Below are 17,882 nucleotides of genomic sequence, written 5' to 3' on the forward strand. Positions count from 1 at the left end.
TCCCAGTGTGGTTTAGACAGCCAAGTTATTGAGTTACAGCACATCTCCAACAGCCTGTGGGCAAGCACTGAATTTTCTTTGAGTACACACCCTGATTCTGCCCCTCCCATGAGGGGCAAAAGGCTCTTCCCCATGCCTCAGGTCAGAATCCCCAGTTCTCAGAGCTCCTTTGCATGTTGCAGGGGGTGATTACAAAGGGGAAATTCCCACTTGGACAAATCCAAGTGCAGGAAGTAATATCTACTTACTTTAGAAGAATCACAAAACATTCACAGCATTCCTCTAACTGCTTAGGACTTGGTGGACATGAAGCTAAAAAATAAAGAAATGAGTGACTGAAACCATGATACAGTAACTATATAACGAAGTTACTATACAAGCATGACAGACAGCTGGTAATAATGTACCTGCAAGAAACGGTGACAGAACTACACTTCGCCAAGCTCGACTGAAGTTGGGAACCTGTTAAAATAAATTTTAAAAGTAATAGCCATACACAGTTCTAACTAAATGTACTTGTAAACACAGACATCTTGACCCATTATAGGTGAAAGAAGTCTGTTTTGTTTTTAAATGTTGTAGGAATTATTCCCTAACATTGCCTCCCTCTCCCTCTCCCTCAAACTAAAATTCTTGCCATATTTTGACGTTATTCTGTCCGACTTCATAAAACATGTAAAATAAGGGTACACTGAAGGAACCATAAGTGCGAAATGTACCACTTAAGCAATGAATAACTACTCAGTTGCATGGTGCAATGTCATAAAAATAATCATTAAACAGAAATTTTTTCATGTGTAGCACTCCTTTGTATAGATGACTGCCACTCACACACAGGATACTATACTCCTGTTAGATGAAGGAGAGCAAGATACACTTGGGGAATATTTACTTACCTCCCATAGTGAATGAATCCCAGTAATTGCTATCAAAACTTTTCTTAGATATTGCATCTGAAACATAAATATTACATTATAAAATGCTACAGTGTTTTTTTGAAGATTTGGTGATAACTTACAGGACTGCATTATGCTTGTTGTCTTGTGTGTAGGATGTGAACTTAGTTCCTCAAGGTACCTCAGTTTCCTTTAGGAGGAGCAACTGATGCATGAGGAAATGCAATTTCTAGTTTAGTAAAGTAAACTTTCACTAGCAGTAGCAGCATATGTTGTCTCAGGAAGTACCCAAAATTTCCAGTAGTAATACAACTGGTGCTGAAAACTTTGTGATCCTGTCTTCTTTGCTATTACAACTCAACTCTCATTAGACTAAAACTAGCTTGAACACCTGCTCATGATGCAATCACAATGCCACTCACATCTCTTTCCTTCTTAGGTTATAGTAACATTACATTAAGTGTGACAACCAGAGCTAATTAAGATTATGAATTACAAAATTACGATTACTATCATAATAGTAATCCTAGAACATTTTAGGGGGCAATGTGTGTGTATACACACAGATGTGTAGATATACTCCGTTTGTGTGTATATGTATATATGTAGTTTTATAGACAAAAAATTCATATAATATGTTGTAAAATTATAATACTATGAATAAATAATTTATCACAGGATTTAGTCTTCTTGACATCTGAAAGGTTTTTTTCCCCCCTCAGAAAATTCCTAAAGCTAGAACAATTTAAGATCAAAATTCTCAAACAGTACCGTTAAAACGCAAATTCCTCAAAGCTTCATAAATGTTCAGGGACAAAGAGTGCAAAGTAACCATGTAGACCGTAGATAAACAAGAAGTTTAGAATTTATACATCTATCGTATTCTTTAGAAATTAGTGGTTAAAAAAACCTTTTTCTCACCTCACTGTAGAGCTTCATGCTTAAAAGTTCCTTACCATATTGAAACCAAGAAGCTTCTGTAGCAGGCCATTCCAGAGTTGGGAGTCGTACACTTTGTATTCCAGACTAAGTTCAGACACAAGTCTAACAGCCTGAAGGAGAACAAGGACACAGTGTATTTTAAAAAATATACCTTCATGATCTTCAAGCCTTTTCTGTTTGTCAGAGTAATTTCAGATTTTTATGATTTTTACCTGGACCTTGATCACCTGAGAGGTCACAACCAGGACGCATACAAAATTATTTTACACAAATGAAGAGTATTAAAATACTCCCTACGCTTTATCATTTTATTTTCTAATTTTAGGAAGACTAAAGCTCTTTTAATCTGTCACTTTCATATTTTAAACTAGCATGCGCATATTTCAGCTGAAGAACAGATTGCTTCTCTTTTGTGGTTATAAATTAAAAGTACTACGGTTGAAGCCTTCCTTAGTAGAATAGCATCCTTTCTTGTCATGAACTAATTTCTCCCTGGAAATTTAATTTACCTGCCCTTGTCTTCAGTGTTAATTTAGCTGTTTAAAAATCATACTTGGTAACATTAAGCAATTGTCAGATTTAAGTTCCTAAGCAGAGCATAAACTCAGTCTATTGCTGGCATATTAGATAAGTAACTGATAGCTTTTCTAAAAGTATACACCTGTTAATATTTATTTCATATTGAAGTACAAGGTATTAGTCTAAACAATTTCAAGTATCCAATGGGTTATTAAAAAAGGGGGAAGGGAGGAGGGGAGGAAAAAGAAAAGGTGGGAGAGGGCTTCTGCAGCAAAAATCTTCCTTCTAGGACAAGAGACAAGGTAGGGATACACAAAGATGGGCAAGTACTAGGAAATAATCATGTGATGGGTAGTACGCAGCCCATCAACAGCTTGTAATAGCAACTTCTCAAGCATTATGGCAAAACCCAACAACCTGGTGAGATGTTTTTCATCCTCTGATACTGGCACTCTGAAACAGAAGACTTTAGGGTAACTGCAAACTTCCTGGTGTTTTAAAATGATGAGTAGTGTATGTACTGTGCAGCAACTTATATTTAGAAATACATGCACTATGTAGAAAGGTGCACACTTCACATAATGTGTACCAAGAAAGTCACAAAGAATTTAAGATCGTACCGTGGGTTCATGGCTGTGATTCTTCCATAGCCCTTTAATCATTCCTTCCTTGGGGCTTTTATGAAATGATTCATAAGTATATGGAATATTCAAAATTTCAAACTCTGCCAGATACATGCAGCATTTTAGAAAATACCTGTTTAAAAAAAAAAAAAGGCAAAAACCAGGAGCTAATTATACTTATAGTCATACAGTGATCGTTATAACTTGCATAATCAAATTCAGGACAATACTGAAAAGGTGTTTTCTGTTGCTTTAATAAAAGGGAGAATAACGTAGATGGTGTTTGTATCAATGAAAGAGATCAAAGATCCTGGTAATTACCTACAGAAACCTCATTCTGAATGATGGACAGCTTGAATCATCTCTAAAGATAAAACAGTTCCTGCAACTCTTACACTAGAATTTAATTCACACACAGAGTGCTTATTTACAGAAAGCCACATGTAAGTATTTGGCATCACACACTCTAAACATCACTTTCCGTAAAAAGGCTGTAACTCCAGATTACCAACATAGATTTATATTGTAAATCTACTCTCAGCAAGCTGGTTCTACAGTTACTTTCAGAGAAACAACATTACTCTGCTGGGGTTTTGGTTTTTTATTTTTGCAGAGGATGATGTCTTTGTAAGATGCCCAAATTTGAAGATTAAAAAGGATAACTTATACTCAAGATGTGCTATCTAAAATAGAATCTGAACATTGTCCTATATCATGGATAGCAGAAAATGCTTCAGTTAGTAGAGAAGTAACTGCAATCTATGCAAAATGGAACAAAGTATTTTCTACATAATGCCATGTTACTTCCAGGTTTACTGAAAAGGACTACGATACACTGGACTGCATTACAGTGAAGTTAAGAGATTTAATTATCAGCAATAATCGTTAATTTTTTTTTAAACCTTCTCCAAATATTATAGATTTGCTTCCAATGCCTGTTAAGACTAGTAATATGTGATTGTTAAGTAATACCTTAAGGAAAATTCATCTTACTTTATTTTCTCAATGGGTTTCTTGAAGAGTGATTCCACAGTATTGGTATCTGCCAAGTAGAGCAGACACTTCAGTGCTCTACTCCTGTGAGCAAATGTCAACTGATTAACACCAATTGGCTGAGAGGGGAGAGAGGAGAAAAAAAAAGTGAAAATTTACAACTATTGGTTGAACAGCTGAAAAGAGGGTTATATATGTTTTGTATGATCTTTCTAAGACTGCATTAATTTAGCATCAATTTATGATAAGTAACAGACTGGATTAGCTTCAACTTTTATACTGCCCAGTTGAAATATTTGTCAACCTCAAAGAACACTGCTCAATCAGCTGTTTAATAGATTTTGAGTATTAATACAAATGAGAAAAATTCATATCTATATGCATGGATATACACACGCGCACACACACCTCTAGTAAGGGTGAAAGACTGAAGGTTAAGGGTGTGCTAAAATTTTCCTGCTTTAACTTTACCCAAAGTGAACCAATATATTACTATACTAGCTTAAAGCATTTTCTAGGAAATGTTGAATGAAGCTATTTTCGGGTAATATCAGCAGTAAATTTAGAAAACCTAGAGTTCAATAGCCCTTCTTTACAATCAACAGCAAAATTCAATGAACATTAATTTTACTCCAAAAGAAGGGGAGTGGGGGAAGCACAGAGCTCACACAGGCATATAAACTATCCAGAGACAGATGCAAAACCTGTATTTGAAATCAATATAGTTAAACAAATGATAATATTTGATCTTAATAGGAGGTAAAAGTTTAAGTAGCCAAATTAAAACTAGTATTTAGAAACTTACTGATGTGGCAGATGTTGTAATTGCAAAAAGCATTCTTGAACTGTAATCCATTGGGCGTGACTGAAGTAGATATATAACTCTGCAAAAATGCATTTGTTTTAAACAAAAGTACAGCATTGCCAGTGAAATACAATATACCATTTTTCATATAAATGTAAATATATTTCACTGTCAAAAAGAGTTTGAGGATATGGGTTTCTGAAGCTATGGAAAATGATGGGAAAAACCCAAATAACTAGTCTTAAACGTTTACATGGTAAGTTATTGCAAATGGAATTTAATTTTATAACTAAATATTTGAAGATTCAAAATTGACATCACCAACAAATAAAGAAATGAAAAGATGACAAAATATAGACAGAAAGATATTTTTATGTTATCTAGTGCCATTAACTTCTAGAGAGCAAAAGAATTGCTCCGACTACAGTATGTAGAAGTTTTTAAAAAAAAAAGTCAGCCTTCGTTAAAATGTAGCTCCTGCACTTGCAACAAAGCAGCAGAAATGGGATTGCTATAGGGCAGCTATCTCCTATGCAGTTCTATTTCTGCATATTAGCAGTAATTAATAGTTACAAACATTACTATTTGATACAGCAAGAAGATAAAGTCTATGATTGTCAGCACTAACATGACATTTCTTGCTTATACTTGTTTATTGTCAGTCTTAACATGATTTTTTTTCTTGTTAGAGACTGCAGCAGCCAGTACCAAATCTCCTATACAAATAGGTTTCTTGTCTATGGAAAAGCCAGATATAGTTAAACTTGTGAAATAAGAATAATTGTCTATAATATATGTAAGACAACACGTACCTTCGGAGTTCTTCATCTTCCTTCACATCTCCAAAGATTCCTTGAGTTTTCTTTAAAAATACATTAGAAGAAAAAAGTTGTAAGAATTATTTGAATTATTTGCAAAAATTGCTGGGTTGGGGATCTTTGCTTAAATTCTATCTGAAGGCTGGGCACCCCTGCTAATGCAGCCAAGGAAAGGAATTTTGATTTTTATCAGTCCTCTGTTTATTAACTGTATGTGTGGCAGTTAATAACTTTCCTTCATCCCTCACCCTGCTAACTGGTATTTTGAAGCAGAGACAGTTTCTGCTCCCCGCCCTTTTTTTACCCAGGTGTATAGGGTACAGCATAGGCAGCAGTCAACCCTCAGTTGCAACAGGAGAGGATTTAGCCACTTGCAGACTCTGGAATCACTGTTGGGTGTGGCAAATATATTTACCACTTCTTCACTCCATTTGACTGGCTACACATCCTTAGTGCAATACCAAGGATAAGATTTTAATCTCTATACAGAGAGAAGGAAAGGCATTTCAAATTATTCCTGCTAGAGATAGCGGCTTGCAACAACATAAGATGCTATTGAAACTGTTTGTAGTCTGAATTCAGATGCATCTTAAATATATCTGTGAGTACTAAAGGTGAGTTGAGCAACCCCCCCCCCCCTTTTTTTTTTTGAACAAGGGAGAAAAATACAGTTTCTGTAATTGGCCAGTTATATCGAAAACCAAATCTCCAGAGATGACTTACTTCTGAGGGCAGTATACTTGGACACAGCCATTTATCTAGCAGTTTATCCCAAATTTTGTTCATATCCAAGTTGTTAATTTCAGCTATCTCCTTAGCTGCCGCGTGGATATCTACATAAATAGATTGAGACAATGTATTTACAAAAAAGTATTTTCTTGAATAGGATTTTTCAAAAGACTTTTTTTGTCCTTTTGAAACTAGATAAAGCATACTTGCCTGGATAATCTCTGCCAGTTGGATTTTGGATTCTTTGGTCTATACTGCAATGCTCATATAGTAAAACAATAAGATTTGCTGGTTTCCCAATTGACTTTAAGTGTTCTGCAGTGTTCAACTTATGGGTTATTAGAACATTTTCCGTAGCTGATCTCTTATACTGCATATATAACTTCTTCTGTAGGACTTCTGCCTTTTCATGTGCATCATCCTTTAGCAAAACACCACAATTTTTATATAAAACAACCTCCTTTTACTCAAAAGCTCTAGAAAAATCACATTAACCTTTTTATAGTCTAAAACAGTTAACAGGGGGTACGAGACTTGTTCTTCTGATGTTTCCATATCTGTTCTTACAGATCTTTTTCTGTAAAGAGATGGTATTACCCAGTTTGCTCTTTGCTTTAAAGAAAGTATTCTCTATACCAGGGTTGGTTATGGTACAATGTATACTTCACTACCCAAAACACCAAAAGACAAAACACTATAGTAAATACTTGACTAGATAACAACAGTTTTGCAAGCAGTTTGTCATTACCTCAGCTGTAGTATTCTTTAGCCATTTCTCAGCTAGATAGAGACAGAATTTCAATGCCTGAATCTGGTCAGGGCCTTAGGAAAAAAAAATTGAATATACAAGGTTAGTTTTCGTAAATGTCCCCTACAGTATACAGAATATCCAAAGAGATTTTGGGGTGTTTTAAAAACAAAAATATTTCAAATATTAAGAGAACTCTTGTTGCTAAAGAGCAAAAATTATCTATTTAGACTCAGAAGTGAGAAGCTGGGATATTTCCTTTTACCAGAAAACTTGTCTGGCAGAAGAGGATGATATTTTGGGGCAAAGCTAGACATGAAGTAGCTTAAAGTGAGACAACATGGCTTAAATGAGAAAAGAAAAAGTGTAGAATTCAACAGTGATATGTTGTACAACAGTGGTCCTTCTAGCCTACTGTTCAAAAGTGGATATAGGAGACAAAACGCATCTTATTTTCCTCAAGCCTCCCCAGGCTTTATCCAAGAACAATAAACTGATGTTTGCTTACAGTCTAGCTTTTCTTTTCTTAAACCTATTCTCTTTCTCACAGCTACTTTGCCATTCAAGTCATCAGGTATGTTCCTTACCTGTTGGAAATTCTTGTGCAATCTTGTGAGCAATAGCAACAGCCCACTCTGGATTAATTATAGACAAAAGATAAGACTGAATCGTCTGTACAGTTTTAGCTGTTTCCTTGTTAATAACAGAGGTATATCCAGTGTTTCTCATTTCAAATATTCTTGGTTTCAGTTTTTTTTCAAAGACATGTCGAGCTGCAGACATGTGTAAGGTATCCAGCGAAACCTAGAAAAGCATTAAAGTAGGTTAAAAGTTGTCATCAGAAGGCCTATAAGGGAGTCAAAAAAAAAAAAAGTGAAAGGAAAGAAGAAAGCTTATACTATTTTCTCTGCAGAGGGGAAAAAAAAGATAACTGAAATAAATCCTTTAAAGATGCAATTTTACCTTCATTAATTTGGAAATCAACAGAAGTGTTGGGAAGGATTCCTCACTGAGCTCTGCAGCTGTAAGGAAATAGAGAGAGCTGCCTATGACAGTGTCACAGTCTACCTTTATAAAATTAAGTACTTTCAGTTTATTGTTAGGCCTTCACTGGGACAAAAAGAATATAATCTTAATTAGGTATGCTGGCCTGGGATGTGGGATTCTTGGGTTACTTTGTTCTTTGAGAAGCTCTGTCCATTTGAGGACAGAACTCTGCACTGTATTAAACTCCATTGTATTGTCTTGGCTCCACCGAAAGCTAGTTACCTCACCAGTAGCAACTTGGGAGCACAAGTGCTCTAAGAAGCATTAGGAAAATAGCTACATTAGTATAGAAATACAGTCAATGCAAAACATAGTCTGTAGATCTTTCAAGTTCACAGATAGCAGAGTGAAAGGGAATAATAATGTATCTAGGCAGAAAGAATACTGAACATACATATTATACTCCAGAAACATTGTGTCGTTCTAAAGAATATCAGATGAAAGGGCAATCTGGTTTGAGCAGCTGGAGATAAGGGAATCACATGCTCTAAAACATATTGGTGTTCCAGGTCCACAGGTGGGGAAATTCTTTTATAAGACTCCAGATGTTTGAGAAGGCTCAAAGCCTAGGCAGAAAAAAAAAGGGGGGGGGGAGGAGAAAAAAACCAAAACTTGTGACTACTGTATTTTTGCCCTCAGTAAAACCTAAGGTTTGGACACACATCATTTGGCAGAGTTACTATAGCTCTATAGAGGTTTTTATCCCTGCTCTGACTCACTGCTGAGAGACAGCTAGAGATCACTATTTCTTGATGCTATTTTCTGAATGAAAGTTGTATAGATGGAATAACTGATTTAATTTCAACAGACTCTTGAATAATTACACTTGTAACAGACAAAAGAGGATACAGATACTATTAACAAAGTAACAGTAGCGTATCTGGTCATACCTGATTCAGCTGGATACTGGTGTTCTTTTCATCAGCATTTTGTATCACTTTCAGGACAATTTCAATAGTTTCATAGTCATATGGATCGAGCTGTTCAAAATAATAAGATTTTATATGATTTCTCTTATATTGCAGAAAGACCAGTTACATTAGTGATGAACAGAGGGGAAAACAAAACAAAAACAAACAAACAAACAAAAAAACTTTTCCCAAAATACCCCTTTTGCAGCTATATGTTTTTAATGGAGCATTTTAAAACATTTCCAGTATGGTGTGTTTCTTAAAAGCAACTTTTTATTTGACTATTATGTTCATTTTTTAATGCATGTTGGGGAAGGAAGACTTTACCTATCTTTAAGGACAATTAGATATTTCATTCTACTTATCTCTATAGAGAACTGAAGTTTAATACTTACATTCTGTAGCACAATTGGAAAAAAAAGCTTTTTCAGATTTCCATGGAATTATAACCATAGGTGACTACTTTAATTTATCATTCAAGCGATATGCAACATTTGAGATAAGATGCATACTTTCTGTATGCATTTCTGTTTGTTTGTTTTGCTTGTTGTGTGTTTTTTTTTTTTTACCTTGTACAATATTCCACTGAGGCTCATGACCAAGTCTTTTGTGCTTTTCAGTAGAGGAATTATTGCTAACGCTCTAGCCAGTAATGTGGAATGAGGTTGCTTCTCACTGTGTTCTGCAGAGTCATCTTCAATATGATTTGTATTAGCATTCTGGAGAAGAAGTGTTTCAATGCAAAGCTGCAGTGCAGCATCGCTGTCCAGCATAAAAGTACTAAAAGAGAACAGAATGTTTTCTTTATGACCTTTTGTGTGGTCAAGGTACTTATTTCCTTATGAACAAATTCACCAAGGCCATAATGTACTCTGATTTGTCTTTTTTTATTTTTTTTTTTAAAAAAACAAACAAATTGTATGTTACTTAAATCAGAATCTATTTAAACCAATATAGATTTCAATAGGCACGGTTATTATTACAGCAGCAATTAGACACAGGCCTGATTTGCGTCAGTTATTACCTGCAGTAATTCAATATGAGATCTGTGTCTACTTTTGGATTCTGTACCAGAGTCCTTATGAGTTCCTTCTTCCTTACTGGTGGTTGTCTAAATACAGTCTCGAAAGAAATCTACAGACAGAAACATTTAGTATTCTTCCCAAAGAACTCTTTTAGACAGTATCAAAACTAATTCCTTACTTAGTTAACCTTTTAACTCTTCCTTTAGTTACAACACGGAGATTTTTAGAGCAGGAAAAAGCAGTGCATTTTCTGAATATGCCCTGTGCCAAATGATATTTAAGCACTTAAAGTTCCCTTACAGCATCCTCGATTAATACATTTCTCAATTTCTGAACTTCATTTCAGCACAGGCAGAATGAAAAGTTTAAAAACAAAACAAAACAAAAAACCAACTTCCTTTCCATTTGAATCTTAAATCAGTACAAAATACATCTCAAACTCTACTGACATTTAATTAGTTAATAAAACCATCAGAATATTCAAACTTACCCCAAATTTACTAAGTTGGATACCCCATTCTGCATCAGTAACTAATTCTTGGAATTTTCTTTTTTCTTCTTCTTCACCACAGTGGGTAGCAAGCTGTGCTCCAACCAGAGCTACTGCCTTAAAGGAGAGAGAATGGAAGCAAACACAAAGAGAGTAAACTTGAAAATAGGGAATACTGAGGTCTAAATCTTGGGGGAGCTTAAACAATTCAGAGAAGATCACACAATTGTATAAGAAGGAAACAGTCCTCACAGAAAATATTATCAGGGTTACCACACCTCCTGAGTTGGCAGTTCATAGCTACTGGTCTAGTTACTTTAAAATTGTTTCTCAAAGATATTTTCCCAGTACTGTGCTAATGAAAGCAATAACAATACAAAAGGTATTTTTAGACACAACCTCTTCTGCAAATTGAAGGCACTCTATCTCCCTATTTCTTTATCCTTCACTTCCCATCATCCTTTATATTTCAATACATGTACTTATTTATTCCTTTCATTATTTACAATCAAGGTCAAAGAACAACTTCTCCAAAATATTGTAGGATCAGTGCACAATTCTACTCTGCAGTAAACTGTGGTGGTTTATCTCTTAGGGGTGCCCTAAGTACAAGTGGGGAACTTGTTTGAACAGCTGTACCCTTAATAAGGGCAAACTACTGTACATGACATTCCTAACAACTTGAAGAAACTCTTTAACATGATGTATATGTTGAAGAAATAGTCTTGTGAATTTACCAGAACTTTTTTGTAATTTTGCCATGTATTGTTTATGACATCCCAGAGTTTATTGAACACATCTTCCTTGGGCAAAATTGTGCAGTATCCGAATGCCAGGTTCTGATCTATGAGACGACAGTTAAACACCTGTGTATTAAAAAAAAGTGTTATAAACTTCAAGAATTTGTTTTAATAGAACTGTTTATATAGAGTATATATAATATGAGAGACAGAAACAGAGATTTTTCAAGTTTAAAAGTTAATATATAAATTTGCTGAAGCCAGTCTAAAACTAACTGAATTTAAACTACCTTAGAAGACAGCATATTGCAAGTTTTTTTGATAGCTTTTTTAAAAACTCTCTTCAGTTAAAGGAAATGTTTTAAAAAAATCTAAAATGAAATTAGGATTGAAAAACAGATAGAGAATACCTGCAGATCATAAAGGCCATTATTATAACTTAGTAGCACTTAGACTCCCACAGAACTCAAGCTTCCACTGTACAAAACCTTGCAGGTGGAGCAACTAGTGTATAATTAAAGAGCCACAGCCTGTAAGAGCTGTGCTAGAGTGACAACATGTGGCTGCCAGTAAGATGGTGTCAGTTCGGAGGCTATTCAGTAATGCACGCTCTGGCTGTGAAAGGAAGTAAGGCAGCAGGGGCCACTGAAGACAACCCTCTCGGGCCATTCAGTCCACCCCACCTCATTCTGGTATGGAGACATGAGGCTGTGGAACCCACTTGTCTCCCACTGGCAAAATACTATCACTGCTTCCTTCACCTTCTCTATGGTTTTCTAAGATACATGATTTTTTCCAGTGTTTGGGGGGTTTATGGCATTTGGATGCATGAAAGTCAGAATGGGCTTCTTTAGTAGGAAGGGTAGCCTCTTCTTGATACAGAACGTTCTTACCTTGTGTAGTAAGGTCAGGATAGTGGTCATAATTGCTGAAGTCGACTTCTGTTTCATAGCAATGAGAAAGCTTTTGGTGTCAGCCAGCATTTTGCCATCATGTAGCTAACAAAAAGATAGTCAGTTGATGGTTAAAAATAAATTTCAAGCCTTCAAATTCTCTTGGCATTCGTAGCATACTAAGAAGCACTATAATAATTTTATTTTCAGAATTAAGTTCTTAGAAAGATCTCTTTTGAATAGAAAAAGGATTTTTGTTTCCCAGTGCTTTTGAATGGAGCAATATTGCTTGAATATTCCCCTTGCAGCTTATCCCATACTGATCAATAACACAATGTGAAACAGTATAATAACCTATTACTAACACCAATTTGATTCCTGACCTCCATGCAGAGGCTAGGAGTTTGGTTCAGAACATACTTTGCAAAGAGAAACAGATGCCCATGAGAAATAGAGAAAAACCTATCATGTTACAAAATTACTGCACATCTGATCAGATGATAGTAATTTTTCAGGGAGGTCTTGGGGATAGCCCCTTCCTAACCTATCAGCTACTTGCCCAACTCAGAATTCATCAATGGCTGACATAGTTCTGAATTTTTTTCCCAGCAAAATTCAGCATAGTCGTTGCCCTACCTTCTCACTCAGGGACAAATCCATGTTGTTTGATACACCATGCTGAAGACAGGATCCAAATGAACAGACTATAAGGCGCAAAGCTAACTCACACTGACTACATTCCATGAGGTTTTGTAGCTCTGCACAGATGGGCGTTCTCGCCGGCAGCAGCAGGTTCTGTCCTATGATACATTTCACCAAAAACAAACAACCCCAGAAAACAATCAGTGTATATATATTAAGTTCTTGGAATTTATAACAGAGCAGTTTGTTTTTCTTCATTAAATTAATATCACAAGATCAGCCTTAATTTCCTTCATAAACCTTAAATTGGCAAGGTTTTTAACTCAATACAGACTCCCATTTTAGTTCAGAAACCAGATGTTTGTCATTTTCTTGGAAAGGCTGTAATGGCCCCAGCTGGTAGTTCTGGCACTTCTGTACTGAAGAAATCTACAGTCTTTGACAACATGCCCAAAATCACACAGGTGAATGATAGAAATTACCATCAAGCCCAGTGTCTTTTGTCCTGAACCAAGCTGTTTCCCTAACATCAGGCTCTAAGTGGAACGTCTAGACATCTATTTCAAAATTACAAGCTAGTCATGCTTATGTGAGTTTAATTTAAACCCCGCATTCCCTAGTTATCTGGTTATTTATACTTTTAAAGGGGTCAGTCTGTTGTCATGGTACCTTTAGTAAATGCACAGTTTGCCAAGCTTGTCGAATCCAAAGGATACAGCTTGTTCTCTGAAAGACACACAAATATACGTCAGCAATGTGCCAACATCTAAGCAACACTATGAATCCTGGAAGTAATTTAAAAATGCTGTACTTCAAGGATAGTACGTAAAATAAGAACTGGGTAAGAACAGAACTCGCATGAACTGTGAGAGCCAGGATTGCTATATATTTTTTTTTTAATAAGCTTAATTATAAGTCACTTTATAGGGAGGAACATCTCTTCAAATGCATCAAGGAATATAAGCAAACAGTCTTGAGTAACTACTTTATGTGTAAATCCCTTTGCCTTGATAGGACAGCCAACGTAAACATTTATCTATGAAAGTAATAAATCTGATTAAATCAATCAAAGAAGCATATGCTTCTATAGCCCCCTCAATGGATACTTCTTCCACAAGTTCACCTAATAGTGATTTCTGAGGTGTTAATTTCCACACACATGTGGAATTATTTCTGTTCCTAGATTAAAAAAAAAACTGTATGAAATGAAATATAGATTGTACATTGACTCAATGTTCAGGAAAAAGTTTACCAGAAATAGGCAGAAGAGAAGCAATAGTTTCATATGCAACTGGAAGAGCTATCTGTGGATCAAGAACTATCCCATCTTCATTAAAGAAGTCATCATAAGTCCACTCTTCATAAGGATCTTTATCTCCTCCAAAAGCTGTTGTCTAAATAAAAACATTATCAATAGCATAAGTAATCAAAAGAACACCTAGTAGGTATGTCTACTAACAAACTAAGCATTGCAAAAGATTAGTTTTCAAATACTGTACAGGAACAGAACATGATCTTATATTTGAAAATAGATTTTATTCTATTGCTTTTTGTTAAATTTTAAATAGGATTGAAGAGATTTCCTACCTATATACTGACCACACTTTTCTTTAATGTTGCATTTATTTAGTTTCAAAGCCAAAACTCATTCATCATTAATTTAATGGAGGCTCAGCATAAACATTCATATTATAGGCAAACATTTTTCAAATTGATTATTTTTTGGAAAGATAACATTCAGTGCATAAACATGCTTGCCTATCTGCTTTGCTCTACTCCACTTGAACTGTAAGAGCCCATTCATTTTAAATAGCCCAAAGCAATGCTTGACCTGAACAAAAAACAAAGATGCTATTCAAGAACTTGATCCATCTTAAAATGTTACAAAACTGTTGGAAATGCTTTCACATAATACATGCATTTAAGAAACAATACGTGCATTTAAAAAACAAACCCTCCCTGCCTTGTTTCGCTATTTTTTAAAAAAAGCTCTTGTAAAGTCAGATTTCTGTGCTCTCTAGCAAGCTTGGCAACAGCTTTTCAATAAAAGCACTATTTTTAGAGCCACATTAGCAGGATTTCATATACTGAAACATAAGTGGTGAATAACCACTTGTGCTTGTGTCACTGCTGCACTGCTTTTAGTACTCACATCAGTTTGCTCTTTACGCTGGCTTATTCAGGAAAGTTTTAATTTGTAGGTTTTTTTAGCGAACTGATCAAATGCTGCTAGAGGAATGTGAAAGAATCTTCAGTGAATCACAGAACCGTTGAGGTTGGAAGGGACCTCTGGAGACCATTTAGTCCAACCCCCCTGCTCAAGCAGGTCACCTAGGGCACATTGCCTAGGATTGTGTCCAGGCAGCTTTTGAATATCTCCAAGGTAGGAGACTCCACAGCCTCTCTGGGTGACCTGTTTCAGTGCTCAATCACCCTCACAGGGAAGAGGTTTTCCTCATGTTCAGACAGAACTTCCTGTGTTTCAGGTTGTGCCCATTGCCTCTCATCGCTGGGCACCACTGAAAAGAGTCTGGCCCCATCCTCTTTACACTCTCCCTTCAGATACTTATACACATCAGTAAGATCCCCCCTCAGTTCTCTCTTCTCCAGGCTGAAGAGGCCCAGCTCTCTCAGCCTTTCCTCATATGAGAGATGCTCCAGGCCCCTAATCATCTTACTGGCCCAAATGAAGACATTAAGAAACGATTTATTTTGTGAATATTTGCAAGTTCAAAGAAATTACCTTTGCTGTAAACCCACAGTTTTCTATTTGGCATTGTCTGTAAATATCCTTGGCAGCCAAAGTATATTTACATAGTTCCAGAGAGTCTAATAGCAAATCTGTAAAAATATTAATATCATCAGTATACTATTAATGGAAGGCTCATAGGCCCTATTAAAAGAAAACATTTTTTTGCATCACCTATTTTTAGAGGCATGTGTAGAAGTTCACTTTGTTTTCATGTTCATTTGAAAAAAGTTGTTCCAAAAGATGGTTTTCCAACATGAACACAAATAAACAATAATAGCAATTACCAGAACTGCATATGGTAGTTGCTTGGCAAGCCATTTCATAGATCACTGCTGGAAGATTCGTATCTTTAGGGGTGATCATTGGAACATCAGCTCCTAACATATGACAAAGCCTTTGACATGCTGAAAACAGTAGCTTCCCTGTTTCTTCATTACAGTGATTTTCATAGAACTCCCTGTTAAAAAATGGATTAAAAAAGGCCTTAAATTTGGGCCACAGACAAAAATACAAAAGGGCATCAGATAGAAAAAATTCTGTTTAAATTATTTCACCTAATAATTCACTGCAGCTAAAACTTCTCTGGCTGAGGTGAAAAAGTACAATGGAGATGGCCTTACAGATAAATACTGAAGGATATAGAACACACTATTGATAATAAGAAATATATTTAACATTTTCATCTGATTTTTCTCTTGGCGGGGGGGAAGTAATATTAAACTGACTACGTAAGCATGGGGCAGAGACCAGCTAAAAACCGTGACATTGTATGGCCAGTGTACAATGGTTTTCTTCCATTTGCAGGAGTTGAAAAACTTTCACAACAGCTATTTAATATTGTGAACAGGATGCCTTACTTACCTTACTATAAAACCGTGAAGAAGTCTTTTTACTTAGTAATCATGCTATGGCAAAACATAATTACAGTTTTCAGAGAAGAAAACATATCTACACTTAAAATCTTCTACAAAAGAAGAGCATATTGCTTAAACATTCCACTTCCTTTTAGGAGTAAAACCCTCACCAAAACTTTCCTTTGTTCTGTATCTACTTACTTCTACAAAGTATCAGAAATAGATACAGAAAAGACCATTAAAAAAGAATTCAAGTCCTGAAAACCTCTGCAACTTTACCTGCATATTTTCACAGCATCTTCAACTTTTCCAGCATCTAATGCTCTCAAGGCCAGTTTTTCTCCCAGTTCTTGTTCTGTCCTTTGCAAAAGCAAAGCCAGTCTATACAACCTTGACCCAGTGGAACGATTCTTTGTTTTACCATCTTCTGAATCACAATTCATTGTTTGTGCTTTTTTAGACTTTGACAGAGATCTGACAGTTTCATAAGCTTTTATGTGCTCCTCAAGAAGCCTTGACATCAGCAAAGGATTCCTGAAATCTTTGACTGAAAGAAAGATATCAAAATCTTCCTGCAACAACAACAAAAAATGACGATGTATTTGTATTCATGTGACTTCCTTTGAAAATTTGTGTTACCTTTGTTAAAATGCTTTTATGTCCTGTTTCATTCTTACAGGAATAGTTTCAGTAAAAGGTTGCTTTTACTAGTTTCTATCAATTACTAAGATTTATGTAATAAGTTAGAGAATTTTGCTTGGTAGCGGGTAAGCAAAAGTAAAAAAAGAAATCAAGTGATACTGCTTGCTCAAATACTATATTAAATAATTTAAGTTTACAAACCATAACAAGACCTTAATAAAACACTGTAGTACTCTACCATGAAATCTTTGATGTGTGAGACTATCCAACTTTTTGCTTTAAATGGACATTATGAAGTTCTGTCACTTCTTGCCAGAAACAGTGTTGCACGCTGTATGTCTAAGCAATTTTAGCCACATCCTTTCTAACAAGGCAGAGAAAAGGTTAGAAAATACTGTAAAGCAATGTGAACAATGTTTGATCAACAGCAAGGTACTGCTTCAGTTTTTATGACAGTGATTCAGCCTATGATAGAGTGACTTAAAAAAAAAATTAATGTGCTAGAGCAGAAGACCTGGCCTTTTTCAGAAATTAACCAGATTCAGTCTTTGATTAATCAAAGTCTTAAAGCATAGAACAGGAGCACCCAAGGAGTCTATTAACAATGATCTGTGCCTGATTCTAACGCCAGTGCTGTGCCTGAGAATTGTCTAGGATTGTACTAGTTGGCATGCCAGACACGCTAACGATTTGAGAGGATGACTGAGTTCTAGCGCTCGGGAACTTCTCTGACACTCTTTAATTTGTTAGCATAGATGTAGCCTTACAATCTATTTGAAGTCAATAATACAAATACCTTTTGCACAAAAGTTG

At 35.6% G+C, this 17,882-nt stretch overlaps 1 protein-coding gene across 2 annotated transcripts in view; it reads right to left on the reverse strand.

Annotated features, from left to right (window-relative positions):
* The window catches only part of KNTC1 (kinetochore associated 1), a 42,353-nt gene that overhangs the window by 4,627 nt on the left and 19,844 nt on the right, over positions 1 to 17,882 (reverse strand). For both annotated transcript variants that reach the window (XM_064521950.1, XM_064521951.1), the window contains 26 exons: positions 16,707 to 16,999; positions 15,858 to 16,030; positions 15,565 to 15,662; positions 14,074 to 14,215; positions 13,491 to 13,547; positions 12,816 to 12,979; positions 12,180 to 12,284; positions 11,284 to 11,412; positions 10,547 to 10,663; positions 10,056 to 10,165; positions 9,601 to 9,811; positions 9,011 to 9,100; positions 8,515 to 8,686; positions 8,037 to 8,095; positions 7,661 to 7,877; positions 7,074 to 7,147; positions 6,536 to 6,746; positions 6,320 to 6,429; positions 5,591 to 5,640; positions 4,779 to 4,857; positions 3,974 to 4,092; positions 2,978 to 3,113; positions 1,853 to 1,948; positions 897 to 953; positions 408 to 462; positions 249 to 312 (listed from right to left, as the gene is read on the reverse strand). In XM_064521950.1, the coding sequence (XP_064378020.1) occupies positions 249 to 312; positions 408 to 462; positions 897 to 953; positions 1,853 to 1,948; positions 2,978 to 3,113; positions 3,974 to 4,092; positions 4,779 to 4,857; positions 5,591 to 5,640; positions 6,320 to 6,429; positions 6,536 to 6,746; positions 7,074 to 7,147; positions 7,661 to 7,877; positions 8,037 to 8,095; positions 8,515 to 8,686; positions 9,011 to 9,100; positions 9,601 to 9,811; positions 10,056 to 10,165; positions 10,547 to 10,663; positions 11,284 to 11,412; positions 12,180 to 12,284; positions 12,816 to 12,979; positions 13,491 to 13,547; positions 14,074 to 14,215; positions 15,565 to 15,662; positions 15,858 to 16,030; positions 16,707 to 16,999 (3,188 nt within the window). The remainder of the gene's footprint in view (positions 1 to 248; positions 313 to 407; positions 463 to 896; positions 954 to 1,852; positions 1,949 to 2,977; positions 3,114 to 3,973; positions 4,093 to 4,778; positions 4,858 to 5,590; positions 5,641 to 6,319; positions 6,430 to 6,535; positions 6,747 to 7,073; positions 7,148 to 7,660; positions 7,878 to 8,036; positions 8,096 to 8,514; positions 8,687 to 9,010; positions 9,101 to 9,600; positions 9,812 to 10,055; positions 10,166 to 10,546; positions 10,664 to 11,283; positions 11,413 to 12,179; positions 12,285 to 12,815; positions 12,980 to 13,490; positions 13,548 to 14,073; positions 14,216 to 15,564; positions 15,663 to 15,857; positions 16,031 to 16,706; positions 17,000 to 17,882) is intronic.

The sequence above is a fragment of the Dromaius novaehollandiae genome, chromosome 17 (assembly GCF_036370855.1).
Source record: "Dromaius novaehollandiae isolate bDroNov1 chromosome 17, bDroNov1.hap1, whole genome shotgun sequence".
Taxonomy (NCBI): Eukaryota; Metazoa; Chordata; class Aves; order Casuariiformes; family Dromaiidae; genus Dromaius; species Dromaius novaehollandiae.